This window comes from Otolemur garnettii, unplaced genomic scaffold (genome assembly GCF_000181295.1).
Source record: "Otolemur garnettii isolate 467f Iridium unplaced genomic scaffold, OtoGar3 scaffold00007, whole genome shotgun sequence".
NCBI classification, from domain to species: domain Eukaryota; kingdom Metazoa; phylum Chordata; class Mammalia; order Primates; family Galagidae; genus Otolemur; species Otolemur garnettii.
The window spans coordinates 29,871,713-29,890,852 of record NW_003852402.1 but is presented as its reverse complement, the minus strand read 5'-3'; the positions used below and the strand labels follow the sequence as shown (position 1 = coordinate 29,890,852).

The 19,140-nt window shown below is 36.1% G+C and overlaps 1 protein-coding gene across 2 annotated transcripts in view; it reads right to left on the bottom strand.

Moving 5' to 3' along the window:
- The window catches only part of ATP2B1 (ATPase plasma membrane Ca2+ transporting 1), a 65,548-nt gene that overhangs the window by 9,578 nt on the left and 36,830 nt on the right, over positions 1–19,140 (bottom strand). Inside the window, exons 12-20 of one of the 2 annotated variants that reach the window (XM_003783365.3) lie at positions 11,014–11,193; positions 10,372–10,459; positions 9,906–10,012; positions 5,435–5,626; positions 4,985–5,198; positions 4,305–4,516; positions 2,835–2,942; positions 903–1,085; positions 386–539 (exon numbers count right to left, since the gene is read on the bottom strand). In XM_003783365.3, coding sequence (XP_003783413.1) covers positions 386–539; positions 903–1,085; positions 2,835–2,942; positions 4,305–4,516; positions 4,985–5,198; positions 5,435–5,626; positions 9,906–10,012; positions 10,372–10,459; positions 11,014–11,193 — 1,438 coding nt within the window. The remainder of the gene's footprint in view (positions 1–385; positions 540–902; positions 1,086–2,834; positions 2,943–4,304; positions 4,517–4,984; positions 5,199–5,434; positions 5,627–9,905; positions 10,013–10,371; positions 10,460–11,013; positions 11,194–19,140) is intronic. The other variant, XM_003783364.3, reaches the window with a different exon arrangement.

Genomic DNA, 19,140 nt, shown 5'->3' with positions numbered 1-19,140 from the left:
GGTTCTGTTAGATCAGTTTCAAGTCACATGCTTCTAGGAACCATGCAATATAAACAAGTTTAAAGGCATATACTCAAAAATTTATAGTAGTTTCACAAATTCTAAGCTACGATTTTATGCCCCATATTAACTATAAGAGTTAGCACAGAGACAAGCTCACAGATTTCATATTTAATCTTTGGTTGCAATTGTTCCATCTGTTATCTAGCCCTCTCAGAAATAAAACAACACAACGACAACACTTTGAGGTCTCAATCCACTTTACGAAAAGAAAGCTTTATGAAAAGCCTGAACAATGAATTTAAACATTAAGGAGAAAATGAGAAAACGTTAGGTGTGTGAAGTAGGAAATGTTAATTTCATGCACTTAGGAACACACACTCACACCCCACAGTAGTAGAAGCAGTAGAAGAGGAAAACACTACATGTGTAGGGGTAGAAATATTTGTTACATCATGATGCTGGCTGGCGATGGAGGGTTGCCGCCTTAGAGCCCCCTGAATGGAACTTCCACTCTGGAAAGCATTCACTACATCCATCTGCAAGGAATCAGAGATTGTGACAGCTTGCTCAGCAAGAGAGAGAGAGAACAAGAGAAAGGACCATTCCATCTATCAACATATAAAAAGAAAAAGGCACTTTTTACAGAGCAGATAAATAGGCAAGAGTAGCATTTTGAGATGAAGGGGGTGGGGGAAGCTAGGAAAAAAGGAGCTTAGGGGCATATAGACATGTCCTTCATAATCAGTTAAAAGTTTCACTCATTCCAGGCACCAGTACAATTTTTTTAAAAGAATACGTTTTGTGGGTTGGGAAGGCTTAAGGAGCACACTCAAACCTCCTCCCCAGGAGAAAAGGCCCTTGCTCCCAGAGTCTCTCCTACCTTTCTACCAGGCCCATACCTGTGTTTGGATTCTGTTCAGACCTCTAAACCACAAGATTTGGCCACGCCGCAACTCCCTTTCAGCGTGATCAATCTCCTCGACATCCTCTGCTAATTCCTCCTCAGGTATTTCTTCCTTTTGTGTTCCGTGGCCAGCTTCTTTTAGGAATTTTAAGCGGCTAGTTGGAATTGTTGAAATAAGCTATAACACAGGGGAAAGAACTTAGAAATAAATCATATCAAGTACAGGTAAAGCGATCAATTTACTATTAAAGTTTTCAAAAATTGTGAGAGTCGCCAACTGTCTTTACCAACGTAGCAATGAGGTCCTGTTGGTTAGTCTTTAGCTCCCAGAACAACAAAAAAATTCTTCTCTTAGCTACATAAAAGATTTAAGTTTGAAGGATAAAAAGTTTTCCAGAATGGAAATTGACCTGATTATATTTTACATATTTCAATGAGGATATTCAAGACAGCTGAATATAAAACCATTCTTTGACAATGCGAGTTTATATTTCATCAATGTGGTTAAGCATTCAAAGAGAAAAAGTGTATCAAAATTTAAAAAGTCATCAAGGTTACGTGGAAAACAGTGTTGTCTAATAAATGTATTTAGTTTTATAAAATGCAAATATTTAAAACTGGATTAACACTGATAATGACACCAAATAGAAACAGATGCCCCAGAAAACAAATGATATAAAAACCACCAGTAAGTATGTGTTAGCTTATTAAGAGTTACCGGCCACCTAAGGAAAATGGGTTTACTGGGGAGAAACAAGCATGCAGTCAGATAGAGAAGTGCTCAGAGAACTTCTAGTCCAACCACCTCATTTCACAGAAGATGAACAGGCTCAGAGACACGTGAAGTAACTTGCTCATGGAGTGACTAAGAACCAAGATCTCCTGACCACCAAAGCCAGTGTTCTTTCCACCACAGCACACTTAAAATCAACACGCAATGTCAACCAGATGGTGACTTAAACTTGTTGGGTATGTATGCCGTACTGAATTCCCTCTTCCTGAAACTGGCCAGATTATCAGAAAACATGATATAATCAGAACAGTAACCAAAAAATATGGACCAAGGATGGGTCCTACTTAAAAGAAAAACTTTATTAATGAGGTAATAGAGTAAGAAGTCAAACTTCAGAATCTAGAAACACAGGAAAAAGGAGAAATAAAGAGGCATAAAAATTGAGCTAAATTTAAGGAAAATCTGAAAGTCTGGTTTCATTGACTGGCAAAATGACAGTAGGTTAGCTTACAAATTATACACTGTAACATATGTTAACCTTCCTACAGGTAAGCACAGAGTGTCTAACCAGCTAGTTTTATAGTAATAGTAATTGGCTTAAAATGAACAATGGCTATGTCATCATCAATTATTTTTAAAAAATACTGACATACATTTCTAAGTAAGCTGCCTAGTAAAGATGAGGTATACCTTTGGCATTGATTTTTATACATACACTGTTAAAGCTGCTCAAACCCAATAACCTAAAACATAATTTTGTGACTATTTTTTTGCAGATACTATTATTTTTTTAATAACATTCAAAGCTCAAGATTTTTCCTATGCTATATTTTGGATTAAACTACATAAACAAGTAAAATATACATTACTTTTACATTTTCGTAACAAAGCTTTATTCTGAAATGTAAAAATGGGTATATAAGATATGGATATTAGCATCCTAAGCAGTTATAAATATATCACCTTTAATAACAAATTAAAACAGTATTTGTATAAATAAGCATAATCACAATAGACATACAACATCCTGGAACAAATGCTACATAGGAAAAAGCCCCATATCATTGAATTCCCTTTTTGACCTAGAATACTAACTATTAAGAATTAAGCAACAAACTGAGTAAAGAAAATATGCTCTAAAATTTTTCAGAAAAAGTTACTTTAGGTTGGAACAAAAACTGATGAGCTTTTTACCTGTCCCCAGAGTAACGTTCCCATTCCCAGGAATATTGACCACAGCCACTGTTCTATTGAAAGTTCTGAACAACTGAAAGGCTTTCCACCAAACTGCACAATTATTATCTGGAGAGATAATCAGAAGTGAGTTTTATTTAAATCTTATAAATTAAAAAATTCATATGCTTTAAGAAACACCCAAATTTATGTCCTTTAAAACGCAAGCTGAACAGCCACTGTTCTGATAGTGTATAATGATAGTCACAGCTGAAAACAAGGCAACTGAAATAAAGTAAAACCTCTGTGCAATCTATTAAATGCGTGCATATTTTATGTTTAAATTATGCTTACTAAAAATCAGCAATTCTCATGACCAAGAAGAATAACTTTATGCTATTTCTGATATCACCCCAGATAACTACATTCCCCTGTATAAGAATACTTTGAATAATTAGAATTCTTTGAGTAACTTATGCTTTTCACAAATGACAGTATACTTTTGTAGAAAAGACCGTACGTTATAGAAAAGTGGACAAAATATGCAATCTTTTTTCCATTCTACACAGCTGTTCATTCCTAGTTAAGATTTAGATTTGTCAGGATAAATGTGAATAGACTGATAGAGAAGAAAAGGCAACTGATAATGTTCTATGGAATATGAGCTAGCTCAGGCAGCATGCCCTCAGATTTGCTCTCCTTTATAAGGAGAGTGAAGTCCAATGATGTGCATAAAATTCATAATATAGTGCTATGCTTCCCTCCTTATTCTAAATGACCTAAAACAGTGTGCACAGTAATATTAAAATTAAGTAAAATTTATGCTCGTGAGTATAATAGGTTTTATATGGCCGTTAAGTAGCTGCCAAATATTAAAACGGAATAATTTTGGTAGTTAACATTCAAATTTTTAAAAGATATAAATTCTATTCCTTTTAGTGCTACTTTATTCTGATTCAAGTGGAATGTATTGTACACTTAGACAGATAGATTCTCAACTGGTTTGTTAGTAGTCCAGTTAGTCAGATCATAACAGATTTGACAATCGGGTCTTGATTTTAATAGACATAAAAGCAAAATCATTTCCTTTTCTAAGAAAAAAGAAAGCATGAAAAAATTCAATATTTACTGTAGGAATGTTTTTAATTTTTAAAATTTAAACTTTTTCCTTATTTTGGTATAATGTGGGACATTTAAAGAATATCAAGATGCTGGAGAAACGATAATGTGACCGGCTGATTTACTTTCATAACAGAGAAAAATACTTCATTTAAGAGTTGAAGAAATAAAATTGTCCATTTAGTTGTGGCATTTACTTCTAAGAACAAGAGACAGAGTTTCTATATTCATTAATATACACCTTAAATCAAAATCATCAAGACAATAGCTCCAGATACATAGCTATCAAGTAATTTCTGGCATAAACTACCTTTTTACCTAATGTCTCCCATACAGTAATCAAATTTGAAACTGTCTTTGCCAATTACCCACCTGTACCACAAAAGTGCCCAAAACAATTGTGCAGAAGATGGCATTATTAAAGATGCCTTCAAACACATTTCTTTCACCATGAATTTTCCGGGCGTTTATTTCGTTGAAAAGTTGCATCAGCACAAAGGTATTAAAAACAATAGTGTAATGTTCTGAAGGAGGAGCATGCAAAGGAGCATTTCTTCCACTATCAATATCAAAAAACTTTTCTCCTGAAAGAATGAAAAATTATGGTTTTGTAATTAGCATACAAAATAACTGAACAAGTCAAAGAAATATACAACAATAAAACTTAGCCAGACCTTTTATTTGATCTGGAATGACAGCATGGAAAGAGCTGGAAGGGACCCAGGATTATCCAGTACAACTCTCTTGTTGTATAGAAGAGAAAACTGAAGCCCCCAGAACTATGTTGATTTGCTGAAGATCATGTATCTAAGTTAGTAGCAGAGCCAGGATAAGAAATCAGAACTCCTTTCCTCCTCCGACTACCTATCATATTGCCTCCCAAAGTTTCCTAAGCACCCACCGATGAAGAAAGAGAACATTAAACATGAATAGGAAGTCAGGAATAGAGTGGAGGCTCTTGAAAAATTTTTGCCATTAAAACATCTCAGATGATATTAGCTTGGAACAGAAACAATTAACTGAAGCTTTACTAATAGACACTGAATTCTTACCAGCAAATAAGAGTGTAAAGACTACTACGAGTTGATAGAATGCATGACCCAAAATATTCTTCATCATTGTGCGTGAAATGAGAGGCTTATTTCTACCATAAGGTTTCCGAAGCAAGAGAGACTCAGTGGGTGGTTCCGTTGCCAGAGCCAGGGAAGCGAGCGTGTCCATTATGAGGTTTACCCACAGCATCTGCACAGCCTTAAGCGGTGAATCCTAGAAAAGATATGTTTCCTAATAGACATTCACAACTATTCAGGGACTCAGCGCTTCTCAGGAAGCCTTTAGGATTTAAAAACTTAATGAACAGAATAGGATTACACTTTTATATCAATTAACCTAAAATATTAAGCTTCGGCTTATTTAAATATTTAAGTGCTTTAAAAAGGCAGATTATTATACACATTTCTGCTTTGAAATAAACAAGTTTTAATAAACAAATCGTCACCTACTTGAGTTATACAGGCGCCCGTGAAAGCAACAATCACTGCTACTACATTAACAGTAAGTTGGAACTGAAGGAATTTTGAGATGCTGTCATAGACATTTCGTCCCCACATAACTGCTTTAACAATGCTTGTAAAGTTGTCATCTGTGAGAATAATATCAGATGCTTCTTTAGCTACGTCAGTTCCAGCAATACCCTGTTAAAAAAAATTCTGTGAATTACTTTTTATTTACTTATTTATTCTGAGACAGGGTCTAACTCTGTCACCAAGGCTGAAGTGCATTGGCACAATCATAGTTCACTGTAACTCTGAATTCCTGGGCTTAAGTGATCCTCCTACCTTAGCCTCCAAAGTAACTGAGACTACAGGTGTGTATCACCATGCCCAGTTATTTTTTTTTTTCTTTTTTAAAATGGGGGTCTCACTATATTGTCCAAAGTGGTCTGAAACTCCTGGTCTTAAACAGTCCTCCAGCTTTGGCCTCCTAAAGTGTTGGGACTACAAGCATGAGATGGGCATGTCTGGACAAATTCTGTGAATTATACTAAATATCTTAGATATAATTTTGAAATATTCAAAAGGATAATATACAATAAACAAAAAACTACCATTATACCTCATAAATGCTGACTTAAATTTATGCTATAAGAAGGTAAAATAGTTATTCCAGTTATTGCTAAAAGACATTATAGCTTAGCAGAAATCAAAGAAAGAATGAAGCATTACAAATAAAGTTTAAGTTAGGTTAAAAATGAAGGAATGAACAAAGCCCATTATTCAAGTTTCTTTTAAAAGTCACAGAGAAGGTATGTATATATAAAAAGAAAATCTCACAAAGTCAAAAGACGGGAGACTCTATACAAAAACCCTTAAGAGGCTGGAAAGCAGACAAAGAACGGTGAGTAACTCAGCAGACCCACAATATCTGAATCCCAAGCCAATGGTAGGGAAAGTAGAGAAGTAGCCTTTAATACTACAGAGCCCTCTGTAAAGCTCAGGACCAGCAGTATCAGGTAGCACTGGAAACAACACTGAATCTAGAAATACAACAGGGAGATCTCTTCAAAGTCTACTGAAGAGGCACTTAGCTTCAAACTAATAACACTGTCATCAAGAGGAGAATGGAATAGATTGCTAAATCACAGATTAATAAAAATGAGTGAACTGCAACTACATATGCAACATAAATGAGTCCCATAAACATAATGCTGAATAAAGAAGGACTCAAAATTCTTTTGTACCAAGTTCAAAAACAGGCAAAAGTAATAATTTTCAGAATACTGATTATCTTTGCAGGGACACAAGGCAGTAATCAGAAGGGAGTATGATTCATTCATAAAAATTGTGAGAAAGTTTAACTCTTATGAATCCAGCTATGGTTTGAATGCACTCTTCAAAGTTCATGTGTTGAAACTTAATATCCAATGCAACAAGGTGAGAGGGAGGACCGTTGGAGGTGATTAGGTCAATGGGTTAATGTCATCGCCCCCGGAATGGGTCCATCACCAAATTACACACAAGTAGGTAAACGTGATGAGCAGAGAGTGTGGTGATGTAGTGAGTTATGAAGCTGAGAAAATTCTCAAGGGGCCACCAAAAAGGGGCTTTGAATTACTAAGATAAAAATATTGTGCTCTTTTGTAGACCACTATTTCCCACCCAGACTTTTTTTGGAGGTGAGATAAATTCAGAGACTGACACTGCACGTTAACATGCAACTCTGAGAAGCTCATTTAAAAAAAGAACTATTTAACTTTTTTTGTGTGTGTGTGTGACAGAGTTTCACTCAGTTACCTGGGTAGAGTGCAGTAGCATCATCACAGCACCCAACCTCAAATTCTTGGGTTTCAGTGATCCTCTTGCCTCAGCCTCCCAAGTAGCTGGGACTACAGGAGCCAGCCATGATGCCTGACTAGCTTTTTCTATTTTTAGTAGTGACACAGTCTTATTCTGGTGATCCACCCCCCTGGCCTCTCAGAGTGCTAGGATTACAGATGAGAGGCACTGTGCCCGGCCCATTTAACCTTTTTTAGTTGAAAGTTCCTCAGAGTTGTCTGACGAGGGAACTGGTCTTTATTTGGAACTGGCAAGTGCCTGTGTTGTGTTTAGGCCTCATCGTTGGTGCAACTCCAGGATTATTTCCATGTGCTGTGAATGGGTAGTAGCCCACTACTATTCACCTCTAATGTTTCTGAACTGCAGTACTGAGAACAGTTTCTTAACATCTGAAAATGAACAGATGAGTTCCCCGGTAACTCAAAGTTTAAAAAGACTGACTTAGATTTCACTGTTATAGATGTATTTGGTTATTGAAATACACCATAGTATTGTGTCTTCGAGGACAGAAATACCTCTATATGTAATTAATTTGGGTTTTTTTGCAGTTTTTGGCCGGGATCGGGTTTGAACTTTCCACCTCTAGTATATGAGGCCGGCACCCCACTCCGTTGAGCCACAGGTGCCTCCCAGATTAATTTGGTTTTTTGTAAAAATAATATAATGGGACAAGGAATCTGACCAAAACTTGCTATGTTAAACACTTGGTATACTGTACTGAATAAAGACAGGACAAAAAGTCTGCACATGTTCAGTACAGATAGGTACAAATGTCTACTCTCCTTGCTGCATACTTTCAACTTGTAGTTCCTTGAATCCCCTGATGCAGAATCCACAGTCAGGGAAGGTTGACCGTGTATCTAGAATATACACTTTATTGACTCATCAAGAGAATATGCCCTAAAATGCTATTTCTGCCTGAAAAATAGGAGAACTAATCAATAGCACTTTCTGATGGGTAACTAAAAAAAAAAAAAAAAAAAAAAAAATCTCTAAGACAGTAAGTTTATCTTTAAGTTTTAATTGAACAAATGCATGGCCAAAGTGAATTCAAGCTTGACCAAGAGTGGTTTCAAGTCTAAGCCATTAAGCACTTATGCTATTTATGAAATAAATTTAGATTTTTGATGTTATTAAAGAAAAAATAGTAGAAGAAATGGGCATAGAACCTTTAGAGCTTAAGAAAACACAAACCAGCTAGCCACTGTACTATATCTTTGTCTTACTATATTTACCTGTATTTGTTTAAACCCCATTCTATCTGTCTTACACTAAAGTTTTGGGAAGAAAGTTTTATTTTAAAACGCATGTTGTGTAGCTGCCTTACTGGCCAGCTGTCTGGATGAAAGTAGCAGTAAGTATTCTGGCCAAATGCTCAAGAGGAGCAGCCAGTGATCTTGTGTTCCAAAGAGAATGATCTTGTTTGCCTAGAGCAAAAGGAAAAGCACTTCATTACTTTTCATCACTTCTTAGCTAATCTTTCCTAGGCCTTCAAGTCTTCAAGATCTTCTATCAGTACAATTGCCAGTCCTATAAATTTGGGATGAGGAAGAGTGGATCTTGGATTCTTTGCTTCTGCCCGAGGGAAATTTACCCATATAATTTCCTTTTCCATCTCTCACTCCTGTTGAAAGGCCACTACCACGGGAGATCTGCTAAATTCCTATTTTAGTAGCAAAATATCAGGGAGACAAATTATGCAAATAAACCTTGGTACACACCAATATTCTCTCACCTAAAAACCTTCAGGGCTAGACTATTAATTCAGAATTCGATGTCTCTCATATTTTAGAAGATAAGGAGGCACATACCTTGTATCATAAATTCTCCCCAAAGGGGTGAGCACCCCATAAGAACCCATTAAGATCTCTATGAATACTTCATAGTAAGTAGAACATGTAATAGCATCACGTTAGTTCAGCACAAGTTTTGTAGTCAAATGAGTCTGCTGTAAGTTTAGGTTAAAAAATTCACTTTTATAATAGTTTCAGATTTAAGAACTGTGATTATGTACCTGTATTTTCCAAAAATAAAATAAAACTAAAAAAATAAAATATTTAAGTTGAGTACTTGGGGAAACACAAATAGATTTTTTTTCAATCAAAAAAGATCTCAACTATGTATAAAATGATGATATTCAAATACTTCTTTTTTCTTTTTCAGAGTCAGGGTCTTGCTATGTTGTCCAGGCTGGTCTCACGCAGTCCTCCTTCCTAAGCTTCCTGAGTAGCTGGCATTATAGGCATGTGCCGTTAAAGACATTTTTAGTTCAGTGGAAGATTCTCACTTGTATTTGTAATTTAAACACGTATAACTGTCCTACACAAGTATCCTGCTTAAGAGGGATGCAGTAATGTTCAATGAGATGACAGACATTTCAATATTTAAAATGTTAAATATAAAGTAAATGTACGATATTGTTACAAGTGTTCAAAAGGAATCATCTTCTAGTCAGATTCCATGGCATCAAATAAAGCTAATGTATAAATTGACTAGACTTATAAATCAGTGTGTGCTTATTAATTATCCCTCAAATTAATCTTGATAGTGTTTAAAATCAATAGTAATTTAGTGAACAAACCAACCAACAGCCCATCCAGTAAACTGTATCTGAATACTTGAGGAAGTGAATTCCTACCATTGCAAATCCCACGTCTGCTTTCTTCAGGGCTGGGCCATCATTTGTACCGTCACCAGTTACAGCTACAACCTGACGTTGCTCTGAGACAGTGCTGTCGATTATACCTTAAATAAAAGTAAATATTTGTGCGATAAAAATATTTTCTTTAATAAGGTGATTCTGCAGAATATCCTGACTATTCAGTTATTTAATGAGACTCAAGGTTAAAAGTAATTAAACAAGCATAGAAATGGAAATTGCTTACATGCTGGGTGAAGACCAACTCCAGAAACTATGGTTATGTTAGAAGCGCTATCCTATTATCACTGAAGATAAACAATTCATCTAAGACATCAAAAGGAAATGTACTTAGATTTTATATGTAAAAATGACTCAACCTAATATTCAGTGTACATTATTATTTTAGGAAGCAGAACCTATTTCTGTATGAAGAAACTGGGAAATAACTAAAAAATCTACTTACCTTTAACCAGTGTATGTTTATCAGTAGGAGATGATCTTGCAAGTACTCGAAGCTTTGGCCAAATCTTGTCTATCCGCTCTTGCTCGATCTATAAAATTTTTATCAAAGTTAAAATGTGCCAAAACCTAGTTTCATAAACTCAAATTAGTCATCTAGCATATTTATCAGCAGTTCTCAAAGTGTGGTCAACAGATCAATAGCATTAGAATCTACTGGGAACTTGTGGCCTCAGGTCTACCTTAGCTGGGATGGGGCCCAGTAATCTGTTTTAACAAGCTCTCCAGGTGAATGTGATACATACTTGACCCTGAAAACCATAGATGTATGTATCACTGTATAATCACATTTTCAAAATCCCCCATTGCCCGTGAAAATGGAACTCTACAATTTAGCATAAAAAGTTCAGGAAATTGGGCAGCGCCTATGGCTCAAAGGAATAGGGAGCTGGCCCCATATGCTGGAGGGGCAGGTTTAAACCCAGCCCTGGCCAAAAACTGCAAAAAAAAAAAAAAAAAAGTTCAGGAAATTCAGGTTCCTCTAAAATGGTGCCTAACATATAATGCATATTCAGTATGTATTTGATAGAAGAAATTCTTAATATACTAAAATCTCTCAACTAAAAACTTGTCAAAAAGTCCTTACCTCTCCCTTTTCATTTCGTATTCTTCTGTTAAAATCTTTACCTTCTAGGCACAGAAAATCTTCCCCGGGATGTAAAATGCCACATTTGGTAGCAATAGCCCGAGCAGTATTAATATTATCCCCAGTGACCATCCTCACAGTAATTCCAGCCCTCTGACATTTTTTTATTGCCTCTGGCACCTGGTTGACATAGAAAAAAAGTCATTATTAAAGAAAATCAGTATTTTCAAAAGAAAAGAGATAACCACTGCAGAAACATGCATTCCTTTATAGTCCCACAAATGATCATGATGTAAATAACGACAGTGATGATGACTCATCATTTCATCTCAGGATAGTCAGTATTTCTCTAATTATCCCTAAAAATCTCTTCTTTCTCCTCCCACGGCCACTGTCTTCGTTCAGGCTGCATTTTTAGTTGTCATCCTAGTTAATTTGTTCGCATGATTTATTTACTTTTTAAAAGTACCTTCCCCCCTGGCAACCATTAGGCAATGCTTTTCTGCTTGGCTTCCTACCTTTCTGGTTTTACTGCTCAGATCACACCAGAATAAAATTGCTTTTTTTCCCTTCAGGGTTAAGGGTGGCACTCATTTTTCCCAATCCATTTCTTTTAAAAGTTACTTCTCTGCCATACCTTCAATTACCATCTGTATGCTAATGCCTTTCAAATCTACCTCCTGTCCTTACCTCACTTAGGAGAGCGGAATTCATATAGTTCTACCTGAAAACTGGGTATCACTTCAGGTGTCTAAAAGAGAAACTTGCTTCCCTTATCTATCTGGCAGAAACTTAAAGGGTCATCTCCCTTTCTCTACATCTTTAATGGCCAATGAGTCCTAAAGAGTCTACCTCAAACCTTTCCTGAATCAAGTCTCTGACGCTTACTTGCCTTTCTGCAATAATTCTGTAATTGGTATTCCTGCCCTCATGTTTTTCCCTCTTTAAAACATCCACATACTTGATGGTAGAGTCCTTTCTCTAACACAGTTAAGTCCTCAAAAATATGTGATGATTTCTCAACTATTATATATAAAACAAAGTTCTCAGTATCACAACTGGATCTTGGGTGAAATTTTTCTGTCTTACACACAGTGATAGATGAATAGTGGACATATTATTTCTGCATCTCTGCTCCTGCAGCTCCTTTCCCTTTCTGCTCCTCTCTAACCATAAAGTCCACCCTGATCCTACTATAGCAGAGATCACAAATTCAAGTCCCTATAGCGGGGGTGGTGGTGGTGGTGTCCAACCTACAACTCTGTAGGCCACATGCTAATTTAGTAAAGATTTTTTTTTTTTTTTTGCTTATCTGTGGTGTGGGATATTAGGAAAAGTATGCTAGGACTTTTTTGGGGGGAGTTATCAGCTTTCATTAGTGTTTTTTTATTTAATGCGTGGCCCAAGACCCAAGACGACATTTTTTCCAGTATGTGGCTGAGAAGAAAAAAGGCTGAATTCCCCTGGCCTCTAGGGACATGCATGCAGGTCATATGATGAGGAAAGCATGTTGAAAATTACAAACATGAGATATATGTCTAGCCAAAGAGCTACTAGGCTCTAGCCTATTTTTGCCATAGACCTGAGAGCCCAATATTAACAGTACTTACAATTTCAATAGTGAAGGCTAAATCTGGCATGTAGGCTACCTTCTGTTCTACATCCAATTTAAATGTAATTTCTCTGGAGCTTTCTTGGCCTGAGAAAACATCTCCTTATACCTACCTCTATTATAGGACATTACATCATCTTAATTTGTTTACCTGAATCCTTAGTGAGTCAATGAGCCTCTTGAAGGTAGGACATTTACCTTACCTCTGAATCATTAATGACTCTTTTTCATTCACTGAACAAAAGTGCCTGGCATAAAGCTAAAGCTTAGTAGATATTGAACTACTAAGATAGTAACTATCTTTGGGGAAACAGTCATCAAGTGGGCATTTTCCAAAGGATACACATTCCAGGCACGAGAGCACATGCTATATCTTAGAACATATGTACAAGGTACGGTATTTTACTGTGCATATAATGCACTCCAGTGTACAATGCATGGCCAGAGAGTCAGAAAAAAAATTTAATTTTTTACTTCAAATTACTATTATTTTTATTTAGGTACTTGTTTTTTGTATTATAAACAATTCTAGCATTTGCTTTTTAACATAGAGTTATACTTTTTTTTTAACACATAAGCATAAATAAAAGAATTAAAAACATTTATATAGATATGGATGTAGTACTACACACATACAATGCATATCCTTATCTTTCCCTCTAAAACTCTGGGGAAAAAAGTGTGCACTGTACACAGCAAAATACAGTAATTACCAGCAACTTAATATGTGTCTATACATTTTAAGATACACATTGTGAAATATTTCCCTCCACCCAGTCAATTCTTAGTGATTCAGATCGCTGGAGTGGGGGTGGGGGGGCATCACCAGCACATTGCTAGGTTCTAGTGCTGGAATGGTGAGCAGAAGGGCAGAGCCTGCTTATATTTCTTCAAAAGAAAAAAAAATCTATATTTGATTTTGAAAACGTTAGTCTGCTACATAAATGTGATATAGCTCCTGATCGCTCATTTGAGATAAAATGTATCTATTTTATATCTAACCAGTCAATAATTAGGTAGTAGCCCAAGATCATTTGGATAGGAAATCAATGAGAAAAGGGAGAAGCTGGTCTCAGGTTAAAACAATGTGGTAAATAATATATAAGAAAGGCACACTAATATTTACTGTCTACTAATCATCACATATTTCCAACACAAGATTCACAAGCTACCTCCAATTGTCCAGACAAGGACCTACGGCACATGCACTAAAACTGGGTTTGTTTAGACATCTAACCATTCAGGATTCCCTATACCAGAGCTGTACAGTCCAGGATAGTCCCTCGGAAACAGGTGCTTTATACTACACTGTCTCACGTTAGAATCAAATACCATCTCACTTTGCTATACTGACAAAAATAAAAGTGTCACTTACATGCCTAAAAAAAGATAAAACTCTCTATCCACCTCAATACCAAAAGCATAAGGGGTTAAAACATTTTCCAAAGTACAGAAGTTGTAGACATTCTGATTCAATATTATATTAAGATTTAAGTCATAAGTAAATGTATAAAACTTTGAATGATTTTCCTGTAACCAAAGATTAGAAAACATGACTCACTTGTCATAAGCACCTGAAACTACAAAATCTAAAACTGAATTTACCTTGAGCACTCAAAAGACTGTTTCTTCTGATTCTCATATTCCACTGGTAATATACCCTCTTATCACCCTCCAAGTTACTCAAATTAGAGGCTAGTTCCATCTCCTCCATGAGACTTCTAATTGTGGCAACCTCTCAGTCTTAAGCCCTCTCCCCTAGCCACACCTTCCTTAAATTAAAAAAATCTTCGGTTTTACAGACAAATGTTCGAGATTTTCAGGCTCTGAGGTCCAAATGCCCACTTGAAACACATTGGATGCCCTGGACAAATGTTGAGTACACTCAAACTCAACATGTTGATTCCTATTGATTCCACCTCTTCACTTTGAACTCATCCCTTTCTTTCCATCTTCCCGGCCCCAACTGTAGGCCAAGTCATGATCATCGCTTGCCTGGGCTCACTGCAATGTCTAAATAGCTTTCCTGCTTCTACTACTTTTTACCTGTAATCTCTTTTCCTACACAATATCCAAAATAGTATTTTAAAAACATAAATCATGTCACCTCTCAAGCTCAATTTCAGAATAAAATTCAGAATCCTTGCAGTCTAGTGAGGCCAGAGATCATCTCATCGTCTCCTTTTTTTTTTCAGACAGAGTCTCACTATGTCGCCTTGGGTAGAGTGCTGTGATGTCACAGTTTAAATGATTCTCTTGCCTCAGACTCTCAGTATCTGGAGCTATAGACACCCGTCACAACACACAGCTGTTTTTTGTTATTGCTGTCATTGCTGTTTAGGAGGCTCTGGCCAGATTAGAATCCACCAGCCCCATGCATGTGGCCGGCGCCCTAAGCATTAAGCTATGAATGCTGGATGCCGAGCCCCCTCCTTCTTTACACCTACAGTCACCTTGGCCTCCTTTCCACCTTTCAAATAGCTAAATACTAATAGAAATTATTCCTTGCATCTTCTCGGACCATCATGGAATAAAAGTTGCATACTCATAGAAAATCATGGAAGCTAAAAAACCATGGAAAAATCTGTGGACTCATACAAAAACATAGAAGCTAAATAACCTTAGGATGAATGATAGCTGGGTCACAGACGAGGTTAAAAAGGAAATTAACAAATTTTTGGAACAAAATGATAATGAAGACACAAATTATCAGGACCTCTGGGATACCGCAAAGGCAGTCCTAAGAGGGAAATGTATAGCACTGCAAGCCTTCCTCAAGAAAATGGAAAGAGAGGAAGTTAACTTAAATGGACATCACAAGCAATTGGAAAAGGAAGAACATTCTAATCCCAAACCCAGCAGAAGAAAAGAAATAACCAAAATTAGAGCAGAATTAAATGAAATTGAAAACAAAAGGATTATATAACAGATCAATAAATCAAAAAGTTGGTTTTTTTGAAAAGGTCAATAAAATAGATAAATCTTTGGATAACTTAACCAGGAAAAAAAAAAAGAGTAAAATCTCAAATTTCATCAATCAGAAATGGTCAAGATGAAATAACAACAAACTCCTCAGAAATTCAAAAAATCCTTAATGAATATTACAAGAAATTTTATTCTCAAAAATATGAAAATCTAAAGGAAACTGACCAATACTTGGAAGCACACCACCTTCCAAGACTTACCCAGAACAAAGTGGAAATGTTGAATAGGCCTATATCAAGTTCTGAAATAGCATCAACTATACAAAATCTCCCTAAAAAGAAAAGCCCAGGACCAGATGGCTTCACATCAGAATTCTACCAAACCTTTAAAGAGGAACTTAGTACCTATACTACTCAACCTTTTCCAAAATATAGAAAAAGAAGGAATACTACCCAACACATTCTATGAAGCAAACATCACCTTGATCCACAAACAAGAAAAGACCCAACAAGAAAAGAAAATTATAGTCCAATATCACTAATGAATATTGATGTAAAAATATTCAACAAGATCCTAACAAACAGAATCCAGCAACACATCAAACAAATTATACACCATGACCAAGTGAGTTTTATCCCAGGGTCTCAAGGCTGGTTCAATATACATAAATCTATAAATATAATTCATCACATCAATTAAAAAACAAAGACCATATGATTCTCTCAATTGATGCAGAAAAAGCATTTGATAATATCCAGCATCCATTCATGATCAGAACACTTAAGAAAATTGATATAGAAGGGACATTTCTTAAACTGATAGAGGCCATCGACAGCAAACCCACAGCCAATATCGTATTGAATGTTGTTAAACTGAAATCATTTCCACTCAGATCAGGAACCAGGAAAAGTTGCCCATTGTCTCCACTGCTTTTGAACACTGTAATGCAAGTCTTAGCCATTGCAATTAGGCAAGAAAAGGCGATCAAGGGTATCCATATAGGGTCAGAGGAAATCAAACTTTCACTTTTCGCAGATGTTATGACGGTGTATCTGGAAAACACAAGGGATTCTACTACAGAAGTGATCAAGGAATATAGCAGCATCTCAGGTTACAAAATCAACACTCATAAATCAGTAGCCTTCATATATGCTAACAATAGTCAAGCTGAAAAAAAACAGTCAAGGACTCTATTCCGTTCACAGTAGTGCCAAAGAAGATGAAATATTTGGGAGTTTACCTAACAAAGGATGTGAAAGATCTCTATAAAGAGAACTGTGAAACGCCAAGAAAAAAAATAGCTGAAGATGTTAACAAATGGAAAAACATACCATGCTCATGGCTGGGAAGAATCAACATTGTTAAAATGTCCATACTACCCAAAGCAATATACAATGTTAATGTAATCCCTATTAAAGCTCCACTGTTGTACTTTAAAGATCTCGAAAAAATAATACTCTGTTTTATGTAGAATCAGAAAAAACCTCAAATAGCCAAGACATTACTCAGAAATAAAAACAAAGCAGGAGGAATCATGCTACCAGACATCAGATGAAACTATAAATCGATAGTGATCAAAACAGCATAGTACCGGCACAAAAACAGAGAGGTAGATGTACGGAACAGAATAGAGAACCAAGAGATGAACCCAGCCACTTTCCATTATTTGATCTTTGACAAGCCAATTAAAAACATTCAGTGGGGAAAAGATTCCCTATTTAACAAATGGTGCTGGGTGATCTGTAGAAGACTGAAAGTGGACCCACACCTTTCCCCATTAACTAAGATAGACTCTCACAGGATTAAAGATTTAAACTTAAGAGATGAAACTATAAAAATACAAGAAGAAAATGCAGGGAAAACTTTTGAAGAAATAGGCCTGGGCAAATATTTTATGAGGAAGACCCCTCAGGCAATTGAAGCATCAAAAATACCCTACTGGGACCTGATCAAACTAAAAAGCTTCTCCACAGCCAAGAATACAGCTAAGTAAAGGAAGCAGATAAGCCCTCAGAATGGGAGAAGATATTTGCAGATCATGTCTCCGACAAAGGTTTAATAACAGAAAAATAACCAGAATCCACAGAGAACTCAAATGTATTAGTAAGAAAACAACAAGTTATCCCATCTCAGGGTGAGCAAGGGACTTGAAGAGAAACTTCTTTAAACAAGACAGGCACACGGCCTATAGACATATGAAAAAATGCTCATCAGAGCATTACTCATCAGAGAAATGCAAATCAAAACTACTTTGAAATATCATCTAATCCCAGTAAGATTAGTCAACATCACAAAACCCCAAAACCAGAGATGTTGGTGTGGATATGGAGAAAAGGGAACACTTCTGCACTACTGGTGGGAATGCAAACTAATATGTTCCTTTTGGAAAGATGTTTGGAGAACACTTAGAGATCTAAAAATAGACCTGCCATTCGATCCTATAATTCCTCTACTAGGTATATATCCAGAAGATCAAAAATCACATTATAACAAAGATATTTGTACCAGAATGTTTACTGCATCCCAATTCATAATTGCTAAGTCATGGAAGTAGCCCAAGTGCCCATCGACCCATGAATGGATTAATAAATTGTGGTATATGTATACCATGGAATATTGTGGAATAGTCTTAAAGAAAGATGGAGACTCTACTTCTTACATGTTTATATGGATGGAGCTAGGACATATTCTTCTTAGCAAAGTATCTCAAGAATGGAAGAAAAAATATCCAGTGTACTCAGCCCTACTATGAAACCAATTTATACCTTTCTTATGAAAGCTATATCCCAATTATACCCCAAGAAGGGGAAAAGGGAGAATGGGTGGAGAGAGAGTAATTTGTGGGCCCACACCTATGGTGCATCTTACAAGGGTACATGTGAAATTTACTAGGGGTAGAATATAAATGTCTTAACACAAGAAATGTGAAGGCTATGTCAACCAGTTTGATGACAATATTTCAAATTGTATACAAAACCAGCACATTGTACCCCATGATTGCATTATTGTACATAGCTATGATTTAATATAAAAAAAAAAAGAAAAAGAAAAAAAATAGCTAAATACTTTTCTGACTTTGAAGCTTCTGCATTTTTTGCCTAGAATGTCCTTCTTACAACTATTTACATGGTGGCTCATTGTAAGAGCCATCAGATTTCACCTCAAATGCCACATCTTTAGAAATTCTTAACCTAGTCTCCCCCAGTTACCTTCTTTCACCACAATGTGCATATCCTTTATACCCCTATTTGCATTTGTAATTGTCTTAATTTACTATCACCCCCTCCCAAATGTCATCCAGAATATAAGGTCTGAGAGAGAAGGGACCAAGCCTTCTTCCACATGGAATTCATTTTCAGGTGGCATATCGCCCCTTATCTAACATTCTACCTGTCTGTCTTCTTCCTTTACAATATAAGCCTCACGGCTATTTTGGTCACTGAAATAGTTCTAATTCCAAGAAGAGTACTAGCACCACACATTATATGTTGAATCAATTAGCTGATACAGTCACTGAACAGAGGTAGTTTCTGTGTGTATGCTTTTATGTTGCTTCTTTGCTCAGAATACTCACTGCTTTCTCTATGGTC